Source organism: Ailuropoda melanoleuca, chromosome 1, assembly GCF_002007445.2.
Source record: "Ailuropoda melanoleuca isolate Jingjing chromosome 1, ASM200744v2, whole genome shotgun sequence".
NCBI classification, from domain to species: Eukaryota; Metazoa; Chordata; class Mammalia; order Carnivora; family Ursidae; genus Ailuropoda; species Ailuropoda melanoleuca.
This window is the reverse complement of record NC_048218.1, coordinates 142,392,969-142,418,371: the sequence shown is the minus strand read 5'-3', so window position 1 is coordinate 142,418,371 and position 25,403 is coordinate 142,392,969. Positions and strand designations below refer to the sequence as shown.

At 43.4% G+C, this 25,403-nt stretch overlaps 1 protein-coding gene across 1 annotated transcript; it reads left to right on the top strand.

Moving 5' to 3' along the window:
- Positions 1-2,408: 2,408 nt before the first annotated feature.
- TMBIM7P lies at positions 2,409-24,348 on the top strand. The gene is made up of 12 exons (XM_019806159.2): positions 2,409-3,087; positions 4,098-4,164; positions 4,301-4,430; positions 8,505-8,773; positions 12,798-12,876; positions 13,598-13,651; positions 14,302-14,392; positions 16,881-16,918; positions 17,002-17,089; positions 18,385-18,474; positions 20,987-21,034; positions 23,831-24,348. Coding segments are annotated over exons 3-12 (912 nt in total). The 5' UTR covers positions 2,409-3,087; positions 4,098-4,164; positions 4,301-4,428; the 3' UTR covers positions 23,984-24,348.
- The last annotated feature ends 1,055 nt before the right edge of the window (positions 24,349-25,403 follow it).

Below are 25,403 nucleotides of genomic sequence, written 5' to 3'. Positions count from 1 at the left end.
GCTAAATCTGACACTCCTGCTGAGGACGCCTTTACAGTCTTAAAAATTATAATTTAGAACCCCAAAAACTTTTGTTTATATGAGTTGTATCCATGGACATTGCTGCATTAGGAGTTGAGACACATTTAAAGCCTACGATGTCAAGTACATGTTTCTCAGATGTTGGATGTTATCACAGGTCCTGTAGCCTCTGATTAGCTCGCCAGTGAGAACATGAGAGTGGAAACACAAATAACTGGTTTGGCCTAGACAAAAGCATTATGACAAGCCAGCTCCCCTCTTACTAATGTTGCTAGTCAGAACAGGCCTCACCAGGGAAAGGGGTCTCTGCTTTTCAGCCTCACTTCATAGTGTAGTGGTTGCATACCTGTTTTCAGGATCCTGGGTTTTCTAGACTTGATACACTTGGAGACATCTCAATGAATATGCTGATGGCATGGCCCAGGGAGAGAAAGAAGAAAACTTGTACTGAAAGCTGACGATGTCACAAAATCTCATTTAGTGCTTACGACAAGCCTGAAAGGAGTTACTATCCCTATTTTATTAACTGTGCACTCTGTGAAGGGCACCTAGGTGGTAAATTTCATGCCCTCTAATGCATGTCTCCATTGCCTAGTGTATACTTCTCTTTGCACTTCATCCAGAAATTACTCCCTCTCATTCACTGAGAACCTTGACCCCTTGCTCACCAGCTTCCTTTCCATCATAGGACACTGTCCTGGGTGGAGTCAACATCCACATGTATGAACAGCCAACACCCTGTTTCCTCCATTCCTCCTCAGCCCACATCTCCACCTCCTGTTTTTGTCAGCTCCTGTAGCTTCTGGTCACACCCTCCACCCTTCTGAGATCAGCAGGAAGAGCTACATTTTTACCCCTTTTATCACACAGTCTCCAACCACCAAATCAAGAAATAGAACATTACTACCACAAAAGCCGCCACTTGCCCCTTATCCAGAGATAACCACTATACCGACTTCTGACACCAGAGCTTTTGTAGATCCCTTTGTCAGGTTAAGAAAGTTCCCTTCTATTTCTATTTGCATCACAAATGTGTACAATTTTATCGGTTTTCTCTATGAGATGATCATAATAGTTTTTCTTCTTTATCTGTTAATCTGTGGATTATATGGATAGATTTCTGAATGTTAAATTAACATTACAACTCCTGGAATGAATCCAACTTGGTCGCGATACACCCTTTCACATATTGCTGGATTTGGTTTACTAATATTTTTCAGATTTTTGCATCTGCGTTCATGAGTAAGATGGGCTTATAATTTTATTTTCTTGTAATATCTTTGTCAAGTTTTTGTATCAAGATATGTTGGCCAAAGTAAGGCCTTTGGATTTCATTCTGAGTGACCCAGGAAACTATTTGAGGCTCTTCCATGTGCTGATATGAAAAGATAAAGGAAAGAAAGCAATTTACAGAACAGTGTATAAAATATGATCACTTTAAGTAAATTTAAAAGCTATATGTGTGTGATGAATACTTGTTTTGGTCCTTTGGACAGAAGACTGTTGTCAGTTGACGATAACAGAATCAGTGAGGGGGACTTTCACTTTTCATTTTATATTGCTTGAATTTTTTTCACCACATCATGTGTGGGGAAAGAAAGAAAGAAAGAAAGAAAGAAAGAAAGAAAGAAAGAAAGAAGAAAGGAAGGAAGGAAAGAAAGAAAGAAAAGAAAGAAAAGAGGAAGGAAGAAAGGAAGGAGGAGAAAGAAAGAGAGGAAGGAAGAAAGAAAAGAAAGAAATATCAAATGGGAAAAAAGGAAACACTGGCAGTTTTTCAGCCTTAAAAATCCTCTCCTGGCTGGAGATAGCGCCGTACAGTGGCTTGGCTCTCGTTCAAGGACTGGCAGCCGGGCCCCTCAGGCAGCTCGGGTCATTGTTTGTAAAGCGAGGATGGTATTGCCCACCTCAGGGCTGTGTGAAGATCTGACCCGCTCTTGCACTTGACGTGTAGTTCTAAGTCAGTAACTGGGCTTCTCCGAGCAGCAAAGCCGTAAGTCGCGTGCAGACCGCTCTGGAGTGTGATAGAGTGAGGTGCCGTGGGGGCAACAGGGCTGCCAGCAGAGAAGGTGATGGGGCCAGGGGTGGAGGGGCAAGTTGGGAGGTGAGGGAAATGGGTGGGAGGAAAGAACTCAGGAAGGCAACTCAGTGAAGTCTGTGACCCAATGCCCTGCTCCCTCCCGGGGGCCTCGAGCAAGAGCCCTAACTGGCCAGGCTGGGCTCCCTGGAGCCCAGGTACCCGGAAGAGATCTCAGACTGCAACAAGACAGAGAGACCCAGCCTGGGCGCAGGGGAAGGGTTCAACAGCACACAGAGATAATCTGTGCCTGTGGGGATGCCTGAGAAAATTCTCACCGTGTGTGTGTGTGTGTGTGTGTGTGTGTGTGTGTGTGTGTGTGTGTGATAGAGAGAATGAGTGTATGCTGTGAAGACAGGAATAAATACCTCCTAAGGTCTTAAAATTAACCTCAAGGGAAAGGAAAAAGCTGAATTCCCCGGGGGGATTATCACTGTTGATCTGCAGGCTAATTTGCATGATATAGGTGTTGCATGGTTCATCAATCAAAACTATTAAAATTAAAAAAAAAGAGAGCGCAGATGCATAAAATCTATCCTGGCCTGGTTCCAAAGAGAGTGCGATTCATCCCACCTCGTGCGCGGGTGAGCACGGGCAGCGCAGGCCTCCCTGCGCGCGCACACCCGTGTGCTGGGCCGCTCCGGGGCAGGGCTCCTGCGTCCCCGCTCGCTCGCTTACCCCTCGGACGAGGCTGACAAGAGCACATACCCCGCAGGGTCCATGTGAGGACTCCGTGAGTTAGTACATGCGAGGCTGTAAACAACGTCTACATCGGGCAAGTGCCTGAGTAATGTCGATTCTGAGGCCAATAAGGCAGGAGGAGAAGGAGGAGGCAGCTTTTCTTTTGACCAGATAGTCAAGCCTTTGGCTATACCCTCCTGACGTGCCGCCTTGGGAAAACGTAGTTCGCTCCAACTGCCTACTGACGGCACAGCAGGGAGCGAGACCGTGGGCGGGACGGAGGGTGAGCCAGACCCACGAAGCTGGGGCAGGTACGGAGAGGGGAGCCCGGGGGGATGCGCTCGCTGACCTTGCCCTTTGTCATCCTCAGGAGGGGCATCACGATGTCCAGCTCCCACTGCGGATAAACCTTCTGTGTTAGAACCTACTGCGGTTACTTTGTTGTGCGTGTGTCCCACGGCTCCCACCACGGTGCCCTGAACTCAGGGTGCTCCCTTTGTCTGGAATGTGCTCCCTCCCAACACTTCACACTCCCGCTGTCCTCTCCAGAATCAGCTCAGGACACATCTCCATTCTCCAACCCCGGACGTAGCTTCCTTGCTCTGACCTTACGGTGGACCTTTGCCCCCATGCCTCCTCCAGGGGACTGGGAGCGTGCTGAGGACAGGAAGCTGGCTCTTTTCCTCTTTGTGTTTCTCCCATGCCTTGCACAGGGCAGGCATGCACGGACGAGCAGTTGAGTGAGTGGGTTAATATAGCTGCCAGCCTGTTCTCAGCAACAGTCTCCATTCAGGACGAGCATCTGCTACCACACCTCTCCTTGCTGCCCTCCTACCTTGTCATCTGACTTCTCTCACCCAGCACCCCGAATCAGGCTTCCTGGCTCCTCACTGGCCTGCAGCCCTGGGTGGGCATCTCCCTATACCACGGGGGGCAGCCTGGGGGGGGTGCGTTATCATCCAGAAAAACCAATGCCTGCTTTGTCATAAACAAGTCTTACTTATTTGAAATAATTGTTCAGGGACCCTGGTGGGGTTTCTTAAGTATCTTCCTTCTCCTTGGGAGAAGGTGATGACGCCAGGTCTTCTGGAAGCCTTGGGTTAAGGCTTTAGGACCCTCCCTGACAGGCAATCGGCTTTGGAGGTTCAGGGGTAGACCTCCCTGAGACTCGGCATGCAGCACATGGCCTTGACTCTTAGACCACTATAAGTCTCAGCAGATAGATTTGCCTCGGAGCCCCTCTTCTAGGCAGCAGTCTCCCCGGCCCACCCTGCACTCCAACTGCCACTTTCCTAACTGTCACTCAGAACTCCCCTCTCAGCCCCAGGGCCTGCCTGTCCTTCGGATGACCGCTGGCTCCCGAGAAGAGAAAGCTCTCTGAGGACCAGGTGAATGCCTCCTTTTACAATTAAGGCACCAGCCAACTGTAGTTTCATGACGAAAGCTCAGCTGCCCTGGATTTTTTTTGGTTTTGGTTTTGAAGGCTTTGACACTCTCGCTGCCTCTCCCCTTTCTGATTTGCAGGTCCCCTGGGGAGGAAACCAGCTTGGGTATTCCGACATCTTCCAGTGCTTCTCAGCTGTGTGTGAGGACGGTTTTCCTCAGAGGAGCCCCAGATTTTATCAAAGAGAAATATTTCTTTTTTCTTCAAAATGTAAATATCTTTTTTAATATAAATAATCAATGCTCGTTATGAAAATTCACACAACTCAGTGAATCCCCCAACTCTGCAGTGTTAGAGATAACCACACTAACAGTTTGTCCTATCTCTTCAGCCTGTGGAAAGGTGTATGTGTGTGGTGTATAAAACATGCGTGTGACCCTATGACATATTATTCTCTAGCTTTTTTTATTCAAAAGTGTGTCGGAGTGAGCTTCTGCCATCAGTCCACATAGACGTCTCTTTTCTTTGCCAAAATTGATTAAACTGTTCCTTAATGATTGATATTTAGTTTGTTTTAAATGTTTTTTGCAGTTACAGTGGATAATGTAATGAGCATCTTTATAAATGTTATCATTGCCTGTTTGTGTGGGTATTTTTATGGGATAAGTTCCTGAAAATGTAACTGATGGGTGTAAGTAATGCACATTTTGAACAGATGCTGCCAAATTACTGACGAAAGAAAGGCTTCCACACCTGCCAACTTCTTGAGGTTATCTCAGGGCTGACTTAGCCCCGGGCACAGTAGGCACATTGCCCAGGGCCCAACGTACTTTTAAGGGTCATGAAAATATTTTAATTGCTTTTAAAATTGGGAGAAAAAAGCGAATATAATAATAATGAATAAATAGTGTACAATGAATCCAGGCTGGATTCCAGCTGCCAGTGCAGCCATAAAATGTATGTCTAAATATATATTTTTTTTTTATAAAGAGGGGACCCCTGAAGGCGAATGTACGTAGGACAGCCACAAGTTGGAATGTGGCCCTGGGTTATCTATTTCTCCACACCCTTGCGACACTGAGAATTATTGTCTTAGTTTTTTGGGGAAAAAAAAGTACACAGTTGTTTTTATTTTTTATTTCTTTGGATATTTGTGAGGTATATCTCCTAAGTTTATTGACCACTTAAAGTTCCTTTATGAATTGCCTATTTATATTTTCTCATCTTTCTAATGAGTTGTTCATCTTTCCCCTGTTAAAAACTTCTTACAGTATAGTAAATTTTGCAAGTTTTATTTTCATAATTTTGCATTTCAGAGTTATTGATGCCTTTTGGTAATGATATTAAAAAGTGTTTTTTTGTACATCAAATCTGGCAAGCATTTCATTTATGGAAATACTTGATAATTTCTTATAGAATATCTATGGGTATTATTATTTATGATAATATCTTTAATTCATCTGGAGTGCATCTTTGTAAAAGATGTGAAATAGTGATTGAACTTTGTTTTCTAAGCAGAGCTACTTTTTCCAACACCATGGGACAATAATTTGAAATATCGCCTTTATAAAAAATTTTTTTGAAGATTTATTTATTTGAGAGAGAGAGACAGAGATGGGGGGAGGGGCAGAGGGAGAGGAAGAGAGAAGCTCAAGCACACTCCCCTCTGAGCGCAGAGCCCAACGCGGGGTTCAATCTCATGACCCCGAGATTATGACCTGAGCTGAAATCAAGGATCAGATACCTCACTGACTGAGCCACCCAGGTGCCCGCCTTTTATCAAATTTTAAATTCTCATATACACATGGGTCTATTTCTCACATCTCTTCCATCCCATCAATCCATGTATCTATTGACATGCTACCAGCATCCTTTTAATCCTGTAGCTCATGATATTTTGGTTTCCAATAAGGTAACTCAGTACTCCTCAGCTCCCCATAATCCTTCTTTCAGTTTTCTTCTTAATCATTCTCATATATTTACTCTTTCTGAGGAACTTTAGAGTTATGTTTCCAAGTACTGAAAAAAAAACCCCAATGAACTTTGTAAACTTTAGAGATTAATTTGAGGGGAAGGACATGTTTGTAAAATGGAGTCTGCCTCTCCAAGAGCGTGGCGTTGCATTCACACCTTCTTTTTCTTCCATTCCTGATTGGTCTATCGTTTGCCCGTGCCCTGGCCCTCTCAGCAATCTCTCGTGGGGCAGGAGGCCAGCAGCAGGGGCTTGTCTGAGTCGTCAGGTCCCCCTGAGGTTCATGGGGGGCTTTTCTTTGCCATTTTTGGTTCATTTCGCACTGGTTTGCTAAGAACTGTGTTCTGTTCCAAAGCAGAGAAACTGCAAGCTCTGATCTGGTTTTCTGGTCTCTTTGCTTCCACGTTTGCTTATTCTGGCCCTTCTTCCCCACTGCACCGAGTGCAGTCTTTCTAGCCGGAACCCCATGGTCCCCTGCTGGAGAACCTTCAGTACTTCCCCATTGTATTAGTTACCTATGGCTGTAACAAATCACTACAAATACAATGCCTTAAAGCAACGCACATCTAGTCTCCTACAGTTCTGCAAGTCAGAAGTCCCAAATCGGTCTCACCGGCCTAAAATCAAAGTGCCAGCATTTGGTTTTGGCGGTGCTAGGGGCGAATACACGGCCTTGCCTTTTCCAGCTTCCAGAGGCCTCCTGCATTTCTTGGCTCATGGCCCCTTCCTCCATCATCAGAGACAGCAACTCTGTCACTCAGACCTCTGCTCCTGTTGTCACCTCCCGTTTTGTGACTCTGGCCCTCCTGCCTCCCTGTTAAAGTATGATCATGAGGATGCTTGTGACTCAATTGGGCCCACCCAGAGAATCCAGGATCGTATCCCCACTTCCGAGTCCTTAGCTCGATCATATCGGCAATGTTCCCTTTGCCACGTAAGGTAGCATTCGCAAGTCACAGAGATGAGGGTTTGGATGTCTTTGGGGGGCAATTCATTCTGCCTGTCATGGCCATGGCCTCCAGGATGAATCTGCTTGCTGGTCCCCCACTGACCTGCCCTAACTAGCCCTCTGTCTAACCTCCCTGTGCTCTGGAACCTGCCTTCTCTGCTTCTTCCAGCTGTGGTCCAGGCTGACTCCACTGTCTTGGAAAACCTTTCCCCACCTCTTCCCTCTACTCATCTTCTGGCCTTGGCTTAAACTTCCCTTTCTCTGGGAGCTTGTGACAACCTCTTCTACTTCCCGCATGTGCCTCCAGACGCTTTAGGGGCTCTCATATCATCGTCCATTGTTCCTGACCCTGCCTATTTGGGCTTTTATATTACTGCTTGTGTGAAATGCAAGCATTTTAGAGGGTGGAGGTAATGAGGGCAAGCTCCACACTTGGCACATAAGGAGGAGCTTATGAACTCCTTGCAGATGAATTTGTAAACATATTAATTTCTTTATAAAATGCAATTTATTTTACTATATAGGCCTCGTCTTTTTTTTAATGTTTTTTTATTATGTTAGTCACCATACAGTACATCCCTGGTTTCTGATGTAAAGTTCGATGATTCATTAGTTGCGTATAACACCCAGTGCACCATGTAATACGTGCCCTCCTTACTACCCATCACCAGTCTATCCCATTCCTCCACCCCCCTCCCCTCTGAAGCCCTGAGTTTGTTTCCCAGAGTCCACAGTCTCTCATGCTTCATTCCCCCTTTTGATGACCCCCCTTTCTTTATCCCTTTCTTCCCCTACCGATCTTCCTAGTTCTTATGTTCCATAGATGAGAGAAACCATATGATAATTGTCTTTCTCTGCTTGACTTATTTCACTTAGCATTTTCTCCTCCAGTGTATATAGGCCTCATCTTAAAAGTATTTATTCATCATTCATCCAATAAATATTTGTTAAGTATTGGCTTGGTAAGTCCTGAGCTAAGGGAGTTAAAATTAAAACATCTTTTGAGGGACGCCTGGCCGTCTCAATGGGTACAGCCTGTGACTCCCGATCTAGGGGATGTGTGTTCAAGCCCCATGCTGGGCATAGAGCCTACTAAAAAAAAAATTTTTTTTTTAAAGTTTTTAATTGGGGCGCCTGGGTGGCTCAGTCGTTAAGCGTCTGCTTTCGGCTCAGGGCGTGATCCTGGCGTTCTGGGATCGAGCCCCACATCAGGCTCCTCTGATGGAAGCCTGCTTCTTCCTCTCCCTCCCCCTGCTTGTGTTCCCTCTCTCACTGGCTGTCTCTCTCTCTGTCAAATAAATAAATAAAATCTTTTTAAAAAAAGTTTTTAATGAAAAAAAATCATTTGAATGTTATGAGGATGCTAAGATTGTAGTGATTATGAGCATAAGGACTTGAATAACAATTCTCCCCCCCCCCCCAGGAAAATGGACTTGGAGGTCAGTGAACCAATAGACTTTAGTTCTGGCGATCATCAACATCTGGTTCGGAAAGCAGCAGATAGTAACACCCAGATCAAGTCTGGTCAGACCTACACAACTTCACCTTCTGAGCCACAAAAAACTCACAGGAATACACATTCAAAGACCAGAGAGCGAGCAGATACCTATGTGGTACAAATTTCAGATGAAACTACCCCAAATGACAGCAGTAATTTAGCCAATCCGTTCTCAGATGCATCGGTCCGCAGAGGTGAGCATAAAATTAACTTTTTGGAAGAGAAAAGGAAGTGTTCTCTCAAAATGTTTCCACAGAGTGGATTGTTGGAAGATTTAACTTTGCCTTTAGCTTTTCCCAGTTATGCTTTACCATGGAACATGATGTAAGGATGCTGTAGTAGCTGGCCCCTAAGTTGTCCAGGGTATTCAGAAATTCCTAATAAACATAGTATGGTAAGTAATGTGCGGTTCCCCGAGGAAATATGAATTACTCACTGACTTTAGGTGATGCTATGTTACTGGTTTTAGTTTTAAAGCATATTAATTCAATGCCCCTAGATATTAATCTTGTATGGGAAATACATTCAGCTGTGAGCAATAAAAACCTAAAAACCTGTGGCGTCAGTAAACGTCTTCTTTCTTTCATGAAATATGCAGTTCAAGGCATGACTGCTTTGTCATCCTTGAACCTTCTTAGGGCCTGGACAACTTAAAGGTGGACTGTGAGCTTTGAACCCCATTGCTGTCTCCCTGTGGCCCTCACCCCCCATCTTGTGGCTGGAAAGATGCCTTTTGGAGCCCTAGCTTTCCAGGTAGGGAAAGGCAAAGGCCAAGGCCAAGCCTGGTCTGCTGCCTTGACAACTCCAAGAGAGGCCATTCATGGACAGATGCCCGAGAGTAAGCCAAATCTGACTTCTTTTCAGAGGCTTTCCTGGAAACTGCACCTAGGAATTTGCACTTGCACGTCATTGACCCTACCAGGATCCCATGGCTACCTCTATCTATAGTTTTTCGGTTGGCACATTGTCCTCTTTAACCAGATTGGGGCTGGGTGGTGAGGAAGCCGGGGGAATGGATGTCACCAGGCAACAAACCACCTCTGTCACCGGTGCCGGTCCTTCAGCACTGAGTGTGTGCGAGAGGAAGAGGTCCGCATTTAGTCCTTACAACAACCCTACAGGTGAAGGCATCGTGGTGTCATTTAACACATGAGGAAATCAGGTTTAAGGCCTCCTCACCACCATCAGAGTTAGTTATTTGCGTCTGTCTCTCATGGAGGGCAGAGGCTGGGCCCTCTCCCACTTTAAAAAAATTACATGGTGTGCAAAAAGATGAAAGTCCTATGGAAACAAAGGAAAAGTATAGCAGGGTAACGGATGAAAAGCTATGGGGCTGGGGGGCTATCACTGTTTAAAGCAGCTTTATACAATTTACCTATCATAAAATTCACCCCCTTTCAAGGGTACAATTCAATGGCTTTTAGTATATTTACAGAGTTTTGCAACCATCGCCACAAAAAGAAACCCATACCCATTGGCGGTCACTCCCCATCCCATCCTCCCCGCTGGCCTCTGACAACCACTAACCTACTTTCTGTCTCTATGAATTGGTGTATTCTGGATATTTCATATCAACAGAATCATACAATATGTGATCTTTTGCGATTGCCTTCTTTTAGACTTAGCATAATGTTTTCAAGGTTCACCCATGTTGTAGTATGTGTCCGAACTTCGTTCCTTCTTTATGCTCCTATAGTATTCCATTGACTCATTAGAACACATTTTGTTTATTTATTCTTCAGTTGACAGACATTTGGGCTGTTTCCACTTTTTGGTTATTATGAATAATGCTGTGATCAATATCCATATTTGGGTTTTTGTGTAGACATACGTCTTCATTTCTTTTGGGTAGTAGATACCTAGGAATTGCTGGGCTAATATTCTGAGAGATGTTAAACATAGTGGCTGTACCGTTTTACATTCCCTCAAGCAATATATGAGGGTCTCCGTTTCTCCACATCCTTGTCAACACTTTTTATTGTCTTTCTTTCTTATTATAGCCATTCTAGTGTATGTGAAGTGATATCTCATTGTAGTTTTGATTTGCATTTCCCTAATGACTAACAATGTTGAGCATCTTTTCACAAATTGGACATTTGAATATTTTCTTTGAAGAAATATCTATACATATCCTTTGCCCACTTTTTAAAAAACAGCAACCATTTTATTATCTCTCATGATTCTGTGGGTTGACTGGGTTTGGTTGGGCAGTTCTCCTGCTGGTCTTGACTGGGGGTTCTAATGCAGTTATAATCAGATGGCAGCTGAGGCTGAAGTGGCCATTATGACTTCCTGACGTGGCTAGAAGTTGGTGTTGGTTGTTGGCTCTCTCTTTATGACTTGAGTTTCTCATCACTTGGGAGTTGGGTCCCAAGAAAACGTATACCAGGTAAACAAGCCCCATTGTGCAGTTTGTCAAGGCTTTCCTTGCTTCACGCATGCTAATGTCTCATTGGCCAACACAAGTCCATGTGGCTGAGCCCAGTGTCAATGTGGGGGGGTTGGGGGGAACTACACAAGCTCTGCCCATTTTTAATTATTTACCTTCTTGTTATTGAATTGTAACAGTTCCTTGTGCATTCTAGGTACAAGTCCCATATCAGATACATGATTTGCAAATATTTTCTCCCAGTTTGTGGGTTTTCTTTCACTTTCTATGGTGTCATTTGAAGCACAAAGCTTTTACTTTTGATGAAATCCAATTTGTCTGTTTTTTTTTCTTTCTTTGCTTGTGCTTTAGGTGTCATATCTAAAATAATCATTGCCTAATTTCTGCTCACAAAGATTTACATCTATGCTTTCTTTCAAGAGTTTTGTTTCTTTTATTTATTTATTTGCTTATTTATTTATTTTAGAAAGAGAGAGAAAAAGTGTGCGGGGTGGGGGGGAAGGATAGAGGGAGAGGGAACACAGACTCCCCACTCAGCGCAGAGCCCCCGATGTGGGGCTGGATCTCAAGACCTTGAGATCATGACCTGAGCTGAGACCAAAAGTCGGACATTTAACAGACTGAACCACCCAGGCGCCCCAAGAGTTTTGTTTTTTATGTTTACATTTATGATCCATTTAAAACCAATAGTTTTGTGTATGACATGAGGAAAGGGTCCAAATTCATTCTTTTGTATGTGTATGTCCAGTTGTCCAAGCACCTTTTGTTGAAAAGACTATTCTTTCTCCCTTGAATTGTTCTAGCACATGTGTTAAAAATCAGTTGACCATAAATGTAAGGGATTATTTCTGGACTGTCAGTTCTATTCTAGTGGTCTTATGTCTAGTCTAGTCTTACAAGCTGGGCCACATTTCTTATTTATTCCCTCAAAATCTCTGCTATGTAATAGACGTGAAATAAATGTTAACCACATGACTATCTTAATGTAGGCAGCCCACATTTGGGCACATATGCTCTGGAATTTTGATTAAGATAGCTCAATCCCATTTCTTTGCTGTCACCCTTCCTATGCATCGACACCACCCAGCCAAAGGACACAGTTGACAATCATGTCGGTCATCTCTAAGCAGAATTCTTTTTTTTTCCTTTTAAAATTGAGACAAAACTACCAAACAGCTCTCTGTCATCATCCCCAACACCATATTTAGAGGGCTCCAGGAAGAGCTGTGCAGGAGGAAGTAAGCGAAAAGTGACGCTGGCATCCTCTGCACTGGGCTCTGGCGTGCCTCTGGGACCTCCTGGGTCTTACTTATAATTCCTTGTGTTATCTCGCTTCTGCTCAAGTCGAATGGAAGGGAATTGCTAAAGGCAGGCAGGCTGGCGGGAGAAGTGGCAGGAAGCTCTGCAGGCAGCCTGCAGCCCACGTCCGTCTCTGCACCTGTGCCCCATTTCGTCCGGCAGTGGAGCTGGACCCCTTTGGATGGCCTGTGACATTCAGAGGCTTTCAGGTCACTTTTGGTCCAAAGGAGGATGGGGTGTGCATAATAAGGAATTAAGTTCCTGTGTGTCTTTTAGATTTTGGGGCTTCCATGGATAAAGCCTCAGATCTCCAATAAAACACCTGTAAACAATTTGAACAGAATAGTTTCCACAAGGTCTGCAGGGCTGTATTTCTGTGGTTTTTCCATCTGCTGAGTTTGACTAGTGCTCCTTTTCCCATCCTCAAAAAATCAGAGGAAATGTTTTGTTAAGTATCAAAAATAGGTAATTACATTTCTATTTTTACTTTTGAATATTGTCTCATAAGAATAATGTTTCTGTCTCCTCAGCTTTCATTATCAAAGTGTTCCTGATCCTGTCAGCTCAGTTGGTGGTCACTGGGGCAATCGTCAGCATGTTTATTTTCTGGTAAGTCTTTGTTAGTGATGTAAATTAAATACTAAGTTGTTCACATTAATTCCTATTGAATCAACTCAACTTAATTCTGATCATTAAACATTATCTGTTTTGTCTCAATTATCCATAGGGTATGATATTTCTATAGCTTTGTTGTTTCTGAGGCAACTCTTAGACCGAGGTGTTGGTAGATTTCTACAGTTTTGTTTCAACTTCCTAAACCAAGACCTTTTTGTCTTACTCTTATTTGGGGCACTACTTAATTTTCTATTTTCCCTGAGCTATTTCCACAGATAAAAGTGGATCAAAGAAAAAAGGTGAGATTTTGGAAGCCTTGGAGACTTGGAATGCTGTTAAATGCAGAAATTATTTCGGGGACTATGACCCATCACTGCTTAAATCTAACCTATGAAAATCTCTACAAAACAAATATATGAGAAATTGATTTTTTTTTTTTTTTGCTTTGTACACATAGCGATCTCAGTATTTTTTAAAAATAAAAACATCACTGGGACATTTACATTCATACAAATTTGACTTACATGATTGTCTTTTTTTGAGTCTATTTTAAGAAGCAAGGTATAGTTCTAGGTTTCATTATTTCACTCGTCATTGTCAATCATTTAGGGTTTACTCCTTTCTCATGAGACTTTTTTACTTCTACTTAAATATTACATTAGTTAGAAAGCAAACAATTTATTGTTTAAAACTATATTAATTTTTTTTTAATCAGGAAGAGCTTAAAAGCTTGGGTGCTCGTGAATGCCTGGTTCACCTATGCAATCTTGTAAGTATTCTTAGATTTCATAAAAAATGATTTTTCTACCAGCTATCGATTGAGGTTCTTTATTAAAAATTAAGTAAAGGTATAACATTCTGGAAATGACAAAATTATAGAGATGGAAAACAAGCAAATTACTGGTTACTAGGAGCTGGGGTATGTGTGTGTGTGCTATCGTAAAGGGATGGCATGAGGGAGGTCTTTGTTGATGTTTCAATGATGGGATAGTTTCAAATCTTGATTGTGGTGCTGGTTACACATATCTACACAGATATGCGTCATAGCTCTATGACATAGCATCATACACACATTGTACCAACATCAAATTAACAGTGTTGGTATTATGCTATGTACATAAGTTGTAACCATCGAGGGAAACTGAGTGAAGGATACACGGGACGTCTCTGTCTTTTTGCAACTTTCTGTCAATCTATATTTCAAAATAAAAATTCAAAAAATTCTATGGATGGCAAGGAGCAAAGTTCGTTTTAAAAGCTAAAAAAAAATAGCAAAGATAATTATCTGCATAGATTTTTACTTTCTACTTAGTATCAGATGATAACATATAATAACATATCTCTGTCTCTATTTATCTACCTATCTTATATGCTATAATCACTGGAAGCAACTAACACATGGCTTTAAATTATCCTCAGGCCGGCGTTTTTTGTTGTACTAATCGTCCTTGCTTGCTGCGGGAAACTCCGCCGCAAGGTGCCTGCGAATTACATTCTCCTGGGGTTTTTTGTAAGTAAACTTTGTTAGCACTCACAGCTCGCCTCTGAGATAGATTTCTGTCACAGTAGTAATTCCACTCCTCTTATTGTGGAAAATCTTCCTGTGGAATAATACAGATAGAAAGTATTTGTGAGATGCTCTCTTGGCTGGATTCTGATTGTAACGAAGTCATACCCGTAGTTAGGAGACAGTATCCACCCCCTTTCACTGAGCGAGAGGATTCGGGGACCCTGGGCAAACTTGCCTCTGAGAGGCCACGTGGGGGAGCCCACTCAGAGTCTGGGCTGCATTTCAGGAACAGCTAACTTGACTGTTGTTGGCCCTCTGCCAGGCACAAAAACCCATTTTGTTATGGAAAGTGGGTTCCACATTTGGTTCACAAACTCGTGGGTGAGAAGTGTAATTTTCCTTATTTTTGTAAGATTCATCTTATTTCTATTTCAAGTCTCACCAGGAGCAGAAACCCAACACAGAGCAGTTTCTCCCTATTTCCTCAACTTGCATCTTGGTTCAGGAGAGTTGGAGACTGGGGGGCTCTGGGTCCTTGGCTCTCCTCTCCTCATTTATGCATGGTCTAGTTCCTGGTTCACAGCACCTCCCGTGGGACTTCTACTCACAGGGCCTCGCCACGATGGTCCTTTCTCATGGACCAGTGCTGCTCTGGGCCACAGGAAGCGTGTGGCTCTTTTTCTTGCCACCAGTTCCTTTCCCGGTTGCTCACAAGGGCTCCAGGATCTCAGCACCCTCCCATTGTGAAGATTTCCTTACCAATTGATTAATTCTTTATCTGCTTCCGTATCAGATTTGAGGTAGCTTACAAAAATACCCACATATAAGAAGATAAGATAAATTGGTGGGAAAAACTGATGAAAGGAAAAAAATAAGGGTAGGGACATAAAGCCAGTGGTTAGATTGTATACAAAACGCGTAGTGCTCCACACGCTGAAGAGCCAAAGCAGTCCTGGGAAAGAGGAACAAAACTGGAGGCATCACCATCCCAGATTTCAAGATCTACTACAAAGCTAGATTAATCAAGACAGCATGGTACTGGCACAAAAACAGACACATAGATCAGTGGAACACAATAGAGAGCCCAGAAATAAACCCACAACTATATGGTCAATTAATCTTCAATAAAGAAGGCAAGAGTCTTCAATGGAAAAGGACAGACTCTTCAACAAATGGTGCTGGGAAAACCAGACAGCCACATGCAGAAGAATGAAACCGGACCACTCTCTTACACCATACGCAAAAATAAACTCAAAATGGATTAAATACCTAAATGTGAGACCTGAAACCATAAAACTCCTAAGAGGAAACATAGGCAGTAAACTCCTGAATATCAGCCTTAGCAATACTTTTTGGATCTGTCTCCTCAGGCAAGGGAAACAAAAGCAAAAATAAACATTTGGGACTACATCAAATTAAAAAGCTCTTGCACAGAGAAGGAAACCGTCAACAAAACCAAAAGGTGACCTACCGAATGGGAGAAGATATTTGCAAATGATATATTGAATAAGGAGTTACTATCATATATATATACCATATATATGTATATCCTATCTATCTGTTCATACAAATGAACACCAAAAAATCTAATAAGAAAATGCACAGAGGACCTGAATAGATATTTTTCCAAAGATGCTTTCCTGGCTCTTGCCGCGGACCAGAGGGTGAGTCAAGGCTCCGGACTTGCCCCTGGTGGAGGCGCCCTACCAGCTGGGGAACGTCGACCTTCAGCCACTGCTCGCTCCACCTGTCCGCTGTGCTGGAGCCTGACTGGGCCCCTGGGTGCATCCTTGTTGCCTTCGTTGTCTCATCCCCTGGCTGGAGCGCCTGCTGGCTCCTAGCGCCCGCCTCTTTCGCCCTCGGCCCCAGCCCCGGCTGCGTTCAGACCAGGGACGCGCCCCCGGCCTCGGAGCTCGAGATTGGCACCTACTGGTGCAGCTCCACGCTCTGTGGAGAGCTGCCCTCGAGCCCATCCCCGGGGCTGGAGAGGCCTCCATTGTCCTCCCTCGTCTGAGGTTTGAAGGTTTTCATTCTCACCAAGCACTGTAGGAGGAAAGGTCAGGACTGAAGCTGCTGGTGAAGCATTAGCAGACATAGCCTATCCTGCTTTGATAAATTGTTAAGATTCTGTAGGGTGGCCCCATTTGATTAATGACAATATGGTCTACAGATAAACCTTTTATTATGGTTTCGATATTCCTAATGAATACATCTTTAATGCACTAAGTACGTTGAAAGTTACTCCTGCGTTGTAAGAATTTTTACTAATAAAAGAATCTTGTCAGTCTTGGGGGGACTGTTAGGAAAAGGTTTAGTTCCACTATTTGTTTCCCATAATTAATCTTCCTGTAGCTTTGTGCGCTAGGGCTATCCGTGCTCCCAGTTGCTCCCTGGACCCTGCCAAAAACAACCCCCACCTTGAACCATCTCCTCTGGCTTCTGGGCTTGGGGAATGGGGCTTCTGACTTACTGTGCATTTTGTTTTTAGACAGTTCTTCAAGGTCTGCTGCTCGGGGCCGTATCTGTGTAAGTCTTTGATACACATTTCCTTTTCCGCGTGTGCTTTTCCTTGTACGTACGTGAACAATAATCACGGTCTCTGGTTTCAGTTTCTATAATGCTGAGGAAGTGTTATGGGCAACAGCAGCCACCGCTCTGGTGACGTTATCGCTCACCTTATTTGCTCTTCAAACAAAAGTATGTATCACCGAAACCAATTTCTGTCATAAGGGAGTGTGTGGTTGTGTGTCCTTTGCCCCTCCTGACCCACTCTTATCCCTCCTCCCTCATGCTCACTGGCTGGCCTGCGGGCCTCACCTCTGTGGCTCCCCGCCTTCTGGCGTCTTTCCTAGCAACCACGCACGTTAAAAAGGCAAAAAAAAAAAAAAAAAAAAAAAAAAAACCAGGTGAAATTAATTTTAATCATGTATTTTATTTAACTGAATATATGCAAGGTAATACCATTTCAGTAATCAATAAAACAAAAATATTGAGCTGTTTTACACCCCCTCACTTCAGCCACACTTCAAATGCCCTCTAGCCCCAAGTACTGAATGCACAGCTGCAGACAAACATTTTTTTAACAGCCATCAGAATCATCTGGAGGGCTTGTGAAAACAGGTTCGTGGGCTCCACCCTGGAGCTGCTGCTTCAGAAAGTCTGGGCCGTGGGCCCAATAATATGCATTTCACAGGTGATGCTGATGGTGCGGAACCACACCGGGGACCTAATACTTCAAATTACTCTCTTGGTGTGCAAAGGGTAGGGAGTGAGGCAGCAAACAGAGGAACTGGGAAAATGCTCTGACAAGAAAATATCGTAGATTCAAGGGTCCTCTTTTGCTGGATAATTTTATTCAGGTCAGAAGATGACATTCCCCTTCCTTTAAAAGAATCCTCATCTTTCCCAGGCTGATTTGGTCCCTGATTTATGAAAAAGGCAAAACCAAAAAGCATATTAATACATTTCAACATTACAAAAGAATCATTAGCAATAATGTTTGAAAGCGTGGTATATTTTTATTAAAACATATCCATACAAACACGAAGAAGGTGCCCAGTTAACCTTGGTCTAATTCATCCCATTACTGTATGCTATGCACAACAATTTAAAAAATGTGAATAATTATGATCTTACTATACATACAGATTTACATCCTATTTAATCACTGTACCTTTGTTTATTATCATATAAATACAAAAATAGAATAGTATACCGAACCCTCATGTAGCCATGGCTCCTGTGATTTCCTCCATACTCCTACCTGAGTATACTCGTCCCTCCTGAAGTTACGTTCCAGTCAACAGCACACTTTTTAATGTAGCATTTTTCCATGGTAGGGGCGAATGGATTTCCATGGTTCTCAGAAATGGGCTGGGTAAATTATTAGCAAACGGCTCAGTGTCTGTCTATGGGGCATAAAACGCATATCTAAACATCCTGAAATTCCTTCTAGATGATAACTGAGTTGTTTTTGTGTTATGTCTCCTCAGTGGGATTTCACCATGCTGAATGGAATGCTCTTTGTTTTACTGTTCGTACTTATTATCTATGGAATTCTCTTACTCTTCATACGATCATATGTAAGTGGGATCTCGTTTGGGAACCAAAGAGAATTGTTAGAAATGTAGGGTGACGTGCTGGTTGTGTTGGCCTGGCTCCTCTGAGAATCAGACGCTGAGCGGGGTGAGGACTGTAAGGGGAGAAATTTGTCCCGGAGGAAAGGGGCTGGGAAGCTGCTGGTGGCTGGAAGACCTATCCGACCCCAGTAGCATATCTGATGCCAAGGGAAGGAGAGGGAAGGTGGAGGACAGGAAGTCGAGGAAGTTTCAGCAAGGCCTTCAGGGGGCCCTTGAGCTAAAGTTGACTGCACTTGTGTGTCTCCCAGGAAGGGCTCTGCGGCTCCCCCATGACTGAGAAGTGGCAGGCGCGGCCCAGAAGCACACTGCAGGGGCCTGCGCAGCACAGGGGCTGGGCCCCTCTCAGGAGCTGGAGGTCCGTGAGGCCTGTCCTTGTGGCTGCCGGTGTGGTGTGGCTGGGGCGCCATGGACCGGAGGTGTGGGGCATGAAGTCTGAGCTTCTTCTCTAGACTACAGCTGTCTTTCCCTCAGAGGGCCGTGGGGGCGAGCCTACCCACAGCACAGGTCAGACTCCTCCTTTCCGTAGCTGCTGCTTGTTTGAAGTGGAGACAAGGGCTTTTTCAGACTTTCCCCGACAGCAGCCTAGAGGAGGCTCCTTACTGTCCAGTTCCAGCTTTGCTTGCTTGCTTTCCTTCCTTTCTTCCTTCTATATCTTCATTGACTTCTCACTAGACCCAAGTCTGTGCTTTTCACATAGGCATTACATTTAATTCTCACAACCTTCCTGAAAAGTACCTAGGTCATCTACTATGTAGATAAGAAAACAGGCTCAGAGAAATTAAACAATTCCTCCAAGTTCACACAGGGAGTACATAGTAGTTCCCTGTTCACACAGGGATCAAAGCCCATCTGTGTGAGGCCAGTGCCACGCTCTTTCCAGCACAGCGCACCGTCTGCGGACGGAGGCTGGAGGGTTGTGGAGAGTTAGAGGTGAGCTAGAGGCAGAGTGTCTGGCCCTGCGGCCTGGCTGTCATTGGCCCCTGTGTGGAGACCCGATCGGCAGCTGGGTCCACTGAGGACTGGCCTGGGGCTTGTGACCTTTGGACTAAAGCCCTAAGGCCAGCTGGGTCCAACTGCTGAATCGACTGCTGGATTTGTTAAGTGACCATCAGACATACAGCCAACAGTTCTGCCTGAGTTGCTTTAGCGTTATGAATCACCATAGAGACTTCAGCTAGGGAGATAGCATCTGATTTTATTTAATTTATTTAATTAATTTATGTCTAGCTTCTACATTTTAGAGCTGAAAACTCAAAGATATCACAAAAGATGTGCCTTAAAAGACCACACAGCTCTCCATTTATCGTTACGGATGGTAGCCCAGATATTGGTAGTAATAACCCAAATATTTATTAGGTTGGTCTTTACGATACCATCTCGGTGCAGTTAAGGAACTGTGTTTCCTACTAGATAGATGAACCCCACTTCCCACTGTAAACTTCCTTTCACAATATCTACAATACATAATCTTACACACATGTTTAAATGGAAGACTTTGACAGAAACTTGTTTTAAGTACACATGCTTGTTTGACTTGGGCAATTTTGAATTCTTCAGACTCCAGTAATCAGGTGTTTTCTTACTGCCCCTCCCACACTGTGTCACTGATTCCTGATTTATGTCCTTCACCAAGAATCTTCCCTGGTTAGCAGAAGGCTCTATCTATCTAGGGTGAGCTTTTTTGTCCTGAAGAGTGAATGACATTATTTTTCTCACATTTACATACCACCTCTTTATCCTCTTCCCATATAGAGCTAATCCCTTTGGCATTCAGATCAGTCCCGTATTCTGATCAGGGCCATTTTGGTTGCGTGGAACAGACTAGCTTGAGGCAGGGACCCAGGGGATGTTCATGGAACTCCTAGGTAGGAAGAAGCAACAGGATTCATAGGAATGGAAATCCCCCCCTTTCTTTCTTGGGCTGAGTGGACTGGCCAACTCCGTTTGTACAGTAATAGCTCCAGCACTAGCTGATGATCCAAGAGCCTCTGGGAATTTCTGACTGTCCCGGTGCATCTGTTTGGTCCCAGTCACATATAAGGTGTCTGGTCAGTCAAGAGCGTCACTGCTGTTAGAGGGGATGTCTTCCACCTCTGGTCAATCAGCTCTAGCTAGGATGCCCGAGGGTCACTATTTCCCCAGAGCGACCAGATGCTGTAGAAGGGCTACGTGATGGCGCAAAAAGTGAAGCATATCCAGTATGTTCTACTTGCCCTTCCGTGCGTGAGATGTTTAACACTTATTTGATGAAACTGGTTTGGGAAGTGTGATTTTCATTTGTTTGCCGAATGGAATGGAGTGAATGTTGTGGACCACAATGTTCAAAAAAGATGAATTTCCCCACAGATTTGACTTTCCTTAATATTGGGTCCTTATCTAACAGCAGGGACCCAGGTGAGCCCTTTCATTATTCCGAATCTTGTTCTTAATATACAAATGTGTCTTCTCTTTGCAGTGGTTGCATCTCTTGTATGCTGGCCTCGGGACTATAGTCTTCTCACTTGTAAGTCCATTTCTCCCTCACTTTGACAAAGCGTATGGTATCTGCATCGACAGTGCCCTTAGCCTGTGCTAGGCCCAGAGTCTAGTAGAGTCAGGAATTGACTGGAAAGCCCTCTGGGAGACTTCCACCTCCTGTGCCTCCCCCACCTCCTTTCCCTCCTCCTCCTTCTTCTTTTTCTTTATAAAGACAATTTTTAGAGCACTTTAAAGTTCACAGCATAACAGAAAGGAAGGTACAGATGTTTCCCAAATCCCCCCTGCCCCCACACATGCATGGCCTCCCCCATGATCAACATCCCTCACCAGAGCGGTACATTTGTCACACGACAAACCTACCTGGACACATAACAATCACCTAGAGTTTACATCAGACTTCATTCCTGGTGTGGTACATTCTATGGGTTTAGATAAATATATACTGACATGGTCCATCATTATGACCTCATACAGAGTATTTTTTACTGCTTTAAAAATCCTTTGTGTTCCACTCTTTGATCCCACCCCTACCTTTAACCCCTGGAAACCACTGATCTTTTTCCTGTTTCCAAATTTTGCCTTTTCCAGAATGTCCTATAGCAGAAATCATATAGCCTGTAACCTTTTCAGAACAGCTTCTTTCACCTAGTGATGTGCCCTTAAGTTTCCCATGTCTCTTCGTGACCTGACACTTCATTTCTTCTTTATGCCGGATAACATTCCATTGTCTCCCGTGCCGCGGTTTATGGCTCTGTCCACCTGCCGAAGGGTATCTTGTTCGCTCCCACGTTTTGGTAAATTTGAATAAAGCTGCTATAAACATCCATGTGCAGGTTTTTGTAAGTTTTCAACTCCTGTGGGTAGACACAAAGGAGCACGATTGCTGGATCGGAGGGCAAAAGTATGTTTAGTTTGATAAGAAACTGCCCAACTGTCTTCAGAAGTAGTTGCACTGTTTTGCGTTCCTGCCGGCGATCACAGAGAATGTGTTGGTTTACACCCTCAGCAGCGTTTGCTGTAGGTGGGCCAGAATTTGGCCATTCTGATAGCGGTATCTTATTGTTGTTTTAACTTTCATTTCCCTTACGACATATGATGCGGAGTATGCACTAGTGTGTTTATTTGCCTTTTTGGTGAGGTGTCTCTTAAGTTCTTCGGCCCATTTTATTGTATTTTATTTTAAAGATTTTTATTTATTTGACAGGGACAGCCAGCAGAGGGAACACAAGCAGGGGGAGTGGGAGAGGAAGAAGCAGGCTCCCAGCGGAGGAGCCTGATGTGGGGCTCGATCCCAGAACGCTGGGATCACGCCCTGAGCGGAAGGCAGACGCTTAACAACTGCGCCACCCAGGCGCCCCCTTTGGCCCATTTTAAAATCAGATTGTTTGCTTATTGTTGAGTTTTAAGAGGTTTTTGTTTTGGTTTTTTGGTTTTTTTTTGTGTGTTTTTTTTTGTATATTTTGGATATCAGTCCTTCATCAGATGTGTCTTTTACAAATATTTTCTCCCCTCTATGGTGTGTGCTCTCATTCTCGTGACCTTGGCTTTCACACAGCAGGAGTTCTGAATTCTAACAAACTCCACCTTAGGCATTATTTCACCACACCCAAGTCATCTAGGTTTTCTCCTATGTCATCTTCTAGGAGTTTTATAGTTTTGTGTTCTACATTTAGGTCAGGGATCTATTTTGAGTTAATTTTTATGAAGGGTGTAAGGTCTTTGTCTAGATTTGTTTTTTTGCACATGGATGTCCAGTTGTTCCAATACCACTGGTTGAAGAGACTGTCTGCTCCATTGTCTTGCCTTTGCTCCTTTGTCAAAGATCAATTGATTATATTTATGTGGATCAATTTTTTTAAAAGATTTTATTTATTTATCAATTTTTTTAAAGATTTTATTTATTTGAGAGAGAGACAGAGCACAGAGGGAGAGGGAGAAGCAGACCCCCGCTGAGGAGGGAGCCCCATGCGGGGCTTGATCCCCGGGTCCTGGGATCCAAGCCAAAGGCAGACACTCAACTGACTGAGCCACCCAGGCACCCCTATGTGCATCTATTTCTGAGCTCTCTAGTCTGTTCATTGACCTATTCATCTCGTCTTTCACTAGTACCACACTGTCTGGCTTACTGTGGTTTCACAATAAGTCTTGAAGTCAGGTAGCGTCAGTCCTCCAACTTTGTTCTACTTCAGTATTGTGTTGGCCATTCATACACACTTATCTTTTTTTCAAAGATGTAGTCGTACTATATAGAATATTCTGTCTTGACTGGTTCAATGGTAGTGTGTTTTCAGACCTTATTAACATTAGTGTCACTAAAGTTGGTATACAACCCCCCCACTGCTAAATTTGACTGGCTCTAAAAAAAAAAAGAATATTCTGTCTTTGCTTTTTCACTTAAAAATAATGGTCTCCACATCTCAGCAGACATGGATGGAGTTCATTCTTTTTTAAAGGCTGCATGATATTCCATTTTGTGCTTTTATCATGTCATTTTAGGGTTTCTCTTTATTTTTGGCATTTCAAAACATAGCCAGAAGTAGAGAGAATGGAGTAATAAACTCCACACATTATCACCCAGCTTAAAAATATCCACATTTTGCTTAATTGTATTCCTTTTTGTTAGAATTATGACCTACTTTCAAATGATAGAAGACACACTTGGGGACTCATGGGTCGAGGCTGTAAAAAGGACATATTCAGCCACAAATTGACTTTCTGAACTATATTTACTGATGCTAAAGTATTTTTCCAGGTAATTTAGGATACGTATTTGATAAAAATGTACAATTTAGGTAGCTAATTCTTCTTTCTTTTCTTTAAGTACTTGGTGATGGATGTACAGCTCATGGTGGGAGGGCGCCACCATCACTCTGATCTGGACCCTGAAGAGTATGTTTTTGCTGCCCTGAACATCTACTTGGACATCATCAACCTTTTCCTTTTTATTTTGCAACTGATTGGACTGGCACGGTAGTCATATGGCCAAGACTGGTTCGTGTTGAAAAGAGGGAAGGAGGGATGCCTATGACATGTTGCCAGGCTCAGACATGTGGAGGTTACCACTTCATAAGCCTTTTATTAAAAAAATATTTTAAAATGCTTATTTTTTTGTCAAATGAAACCAAGCATTCAGTAGATGGTAGCTGTAGCTGTGATATTTTTAGTTCCATTGTCACACTGCAAAACTTTCTGGGGGACACTTCTGATTTTTATAAATTCAAAAGATGAGTATCATACTTACGTACTAACAAACACTTGTAAGATGTCCATAACATTGTTTAAGTTTTCCAGGCAGTCTTTAAAGTTGTAAACAACATCTCTGTACATGAATAAATTTGATTACAGAAACCTATATTTACCCCTTCTCTTTCTTGGACATCCTGTGGACAATCTTGAATATTTTGGCATCTGACTTATTATTTTTTTTAGAGAGTAAGATAAACTTAAGAATTCTGCCTTTTCCCTATGTCCCATGGTCAGACTGGAGAGAATAACAGCCTCTACCTAGTAGGGGTTAGAGAGAATTAACAGAGTTAATGTACATAGAGGGTTCAGGATAGAGTGTTAGCTATATTGTCACTGTCCCACCTATATTTCTGGGCTTAACTCAGCGACCACCACCTCTGATTGTCTGGAACAACTAAGAAAATTATTTTAATTGTGATAAAATATACACATAACAAAATTTACCATCTTAACTATTTTTAAGTGTAGTGTTAAGTACATTCACAGTATTGTGCAACAAATCTCCAAAATGTTTCATCTTGCAAAACTGAAACTCCATACCCATTGATCAACAACAAGTCTCATAACATTTTCCATGACTTATTTATCTGTATCTTATATAACTGGTTTGATTATGTTCCTGAAGGTCATAGATTAGGCAGATCTTCATATCCCTCCTGGAGTCTCACACCTTGTTGGTGTGAGATGCTTGATGAGAAAATTTTCATTAAGATATAAACGTTCACACTTCCAAATCCATTCAAAGGAACCTATGGCTACATCCTTGCCTCACCTGTTTCTATTCCAAGTGCTGGTCCAGCTGGTCTCTGGTGTTTGCCTCAGCAAGAAGCATGTAAGTCACGTCTGCAGGATGAGCAAAGGCACGAAGCAGACCCGCTCCTGGTGTGCTTCAGGTGGTTCAGGGAGGCAGCTGGAGAGAAGAGATTTATGTAGAGGGACGGTTATGCCAGATGATGGAGGACCTCAACTTTCAGGCTCAGGATTTCAGACCTTTACCTTGTAGGCATAAGATTTTAATAGCAGTATCATGGTGAAGGCACTGCTTTAGGAGAATTAGTCTGGTCATTGTGGGTGGGTTAGGGTAGAGAAGGGAGGTGTTAGAGAGGGAGGCTGTATGAGAGCTAATGCAATCACATACCCTGAAGGCA

Excerpts from the sequence above, each read along its gene's own strand:
- TMBIM7P (XM_019806159.2), top strand. Across the intron at positions 16,919-17,001 it reads CTGCTCGGGGCCGTATCTGT|TTTCTATAATGCTGAGGAAG; the intron begins GTAAGTCTTTGA and ends CTCTGGTTTCAG. Across the intron at positions 18,475-20,986 it reads TACTCTTCATACGATCATAT|TGGTTGCATCTCTTGTATGC; the intron begins GTAAGTGGGATC and ends TTCTCTTTGCAG.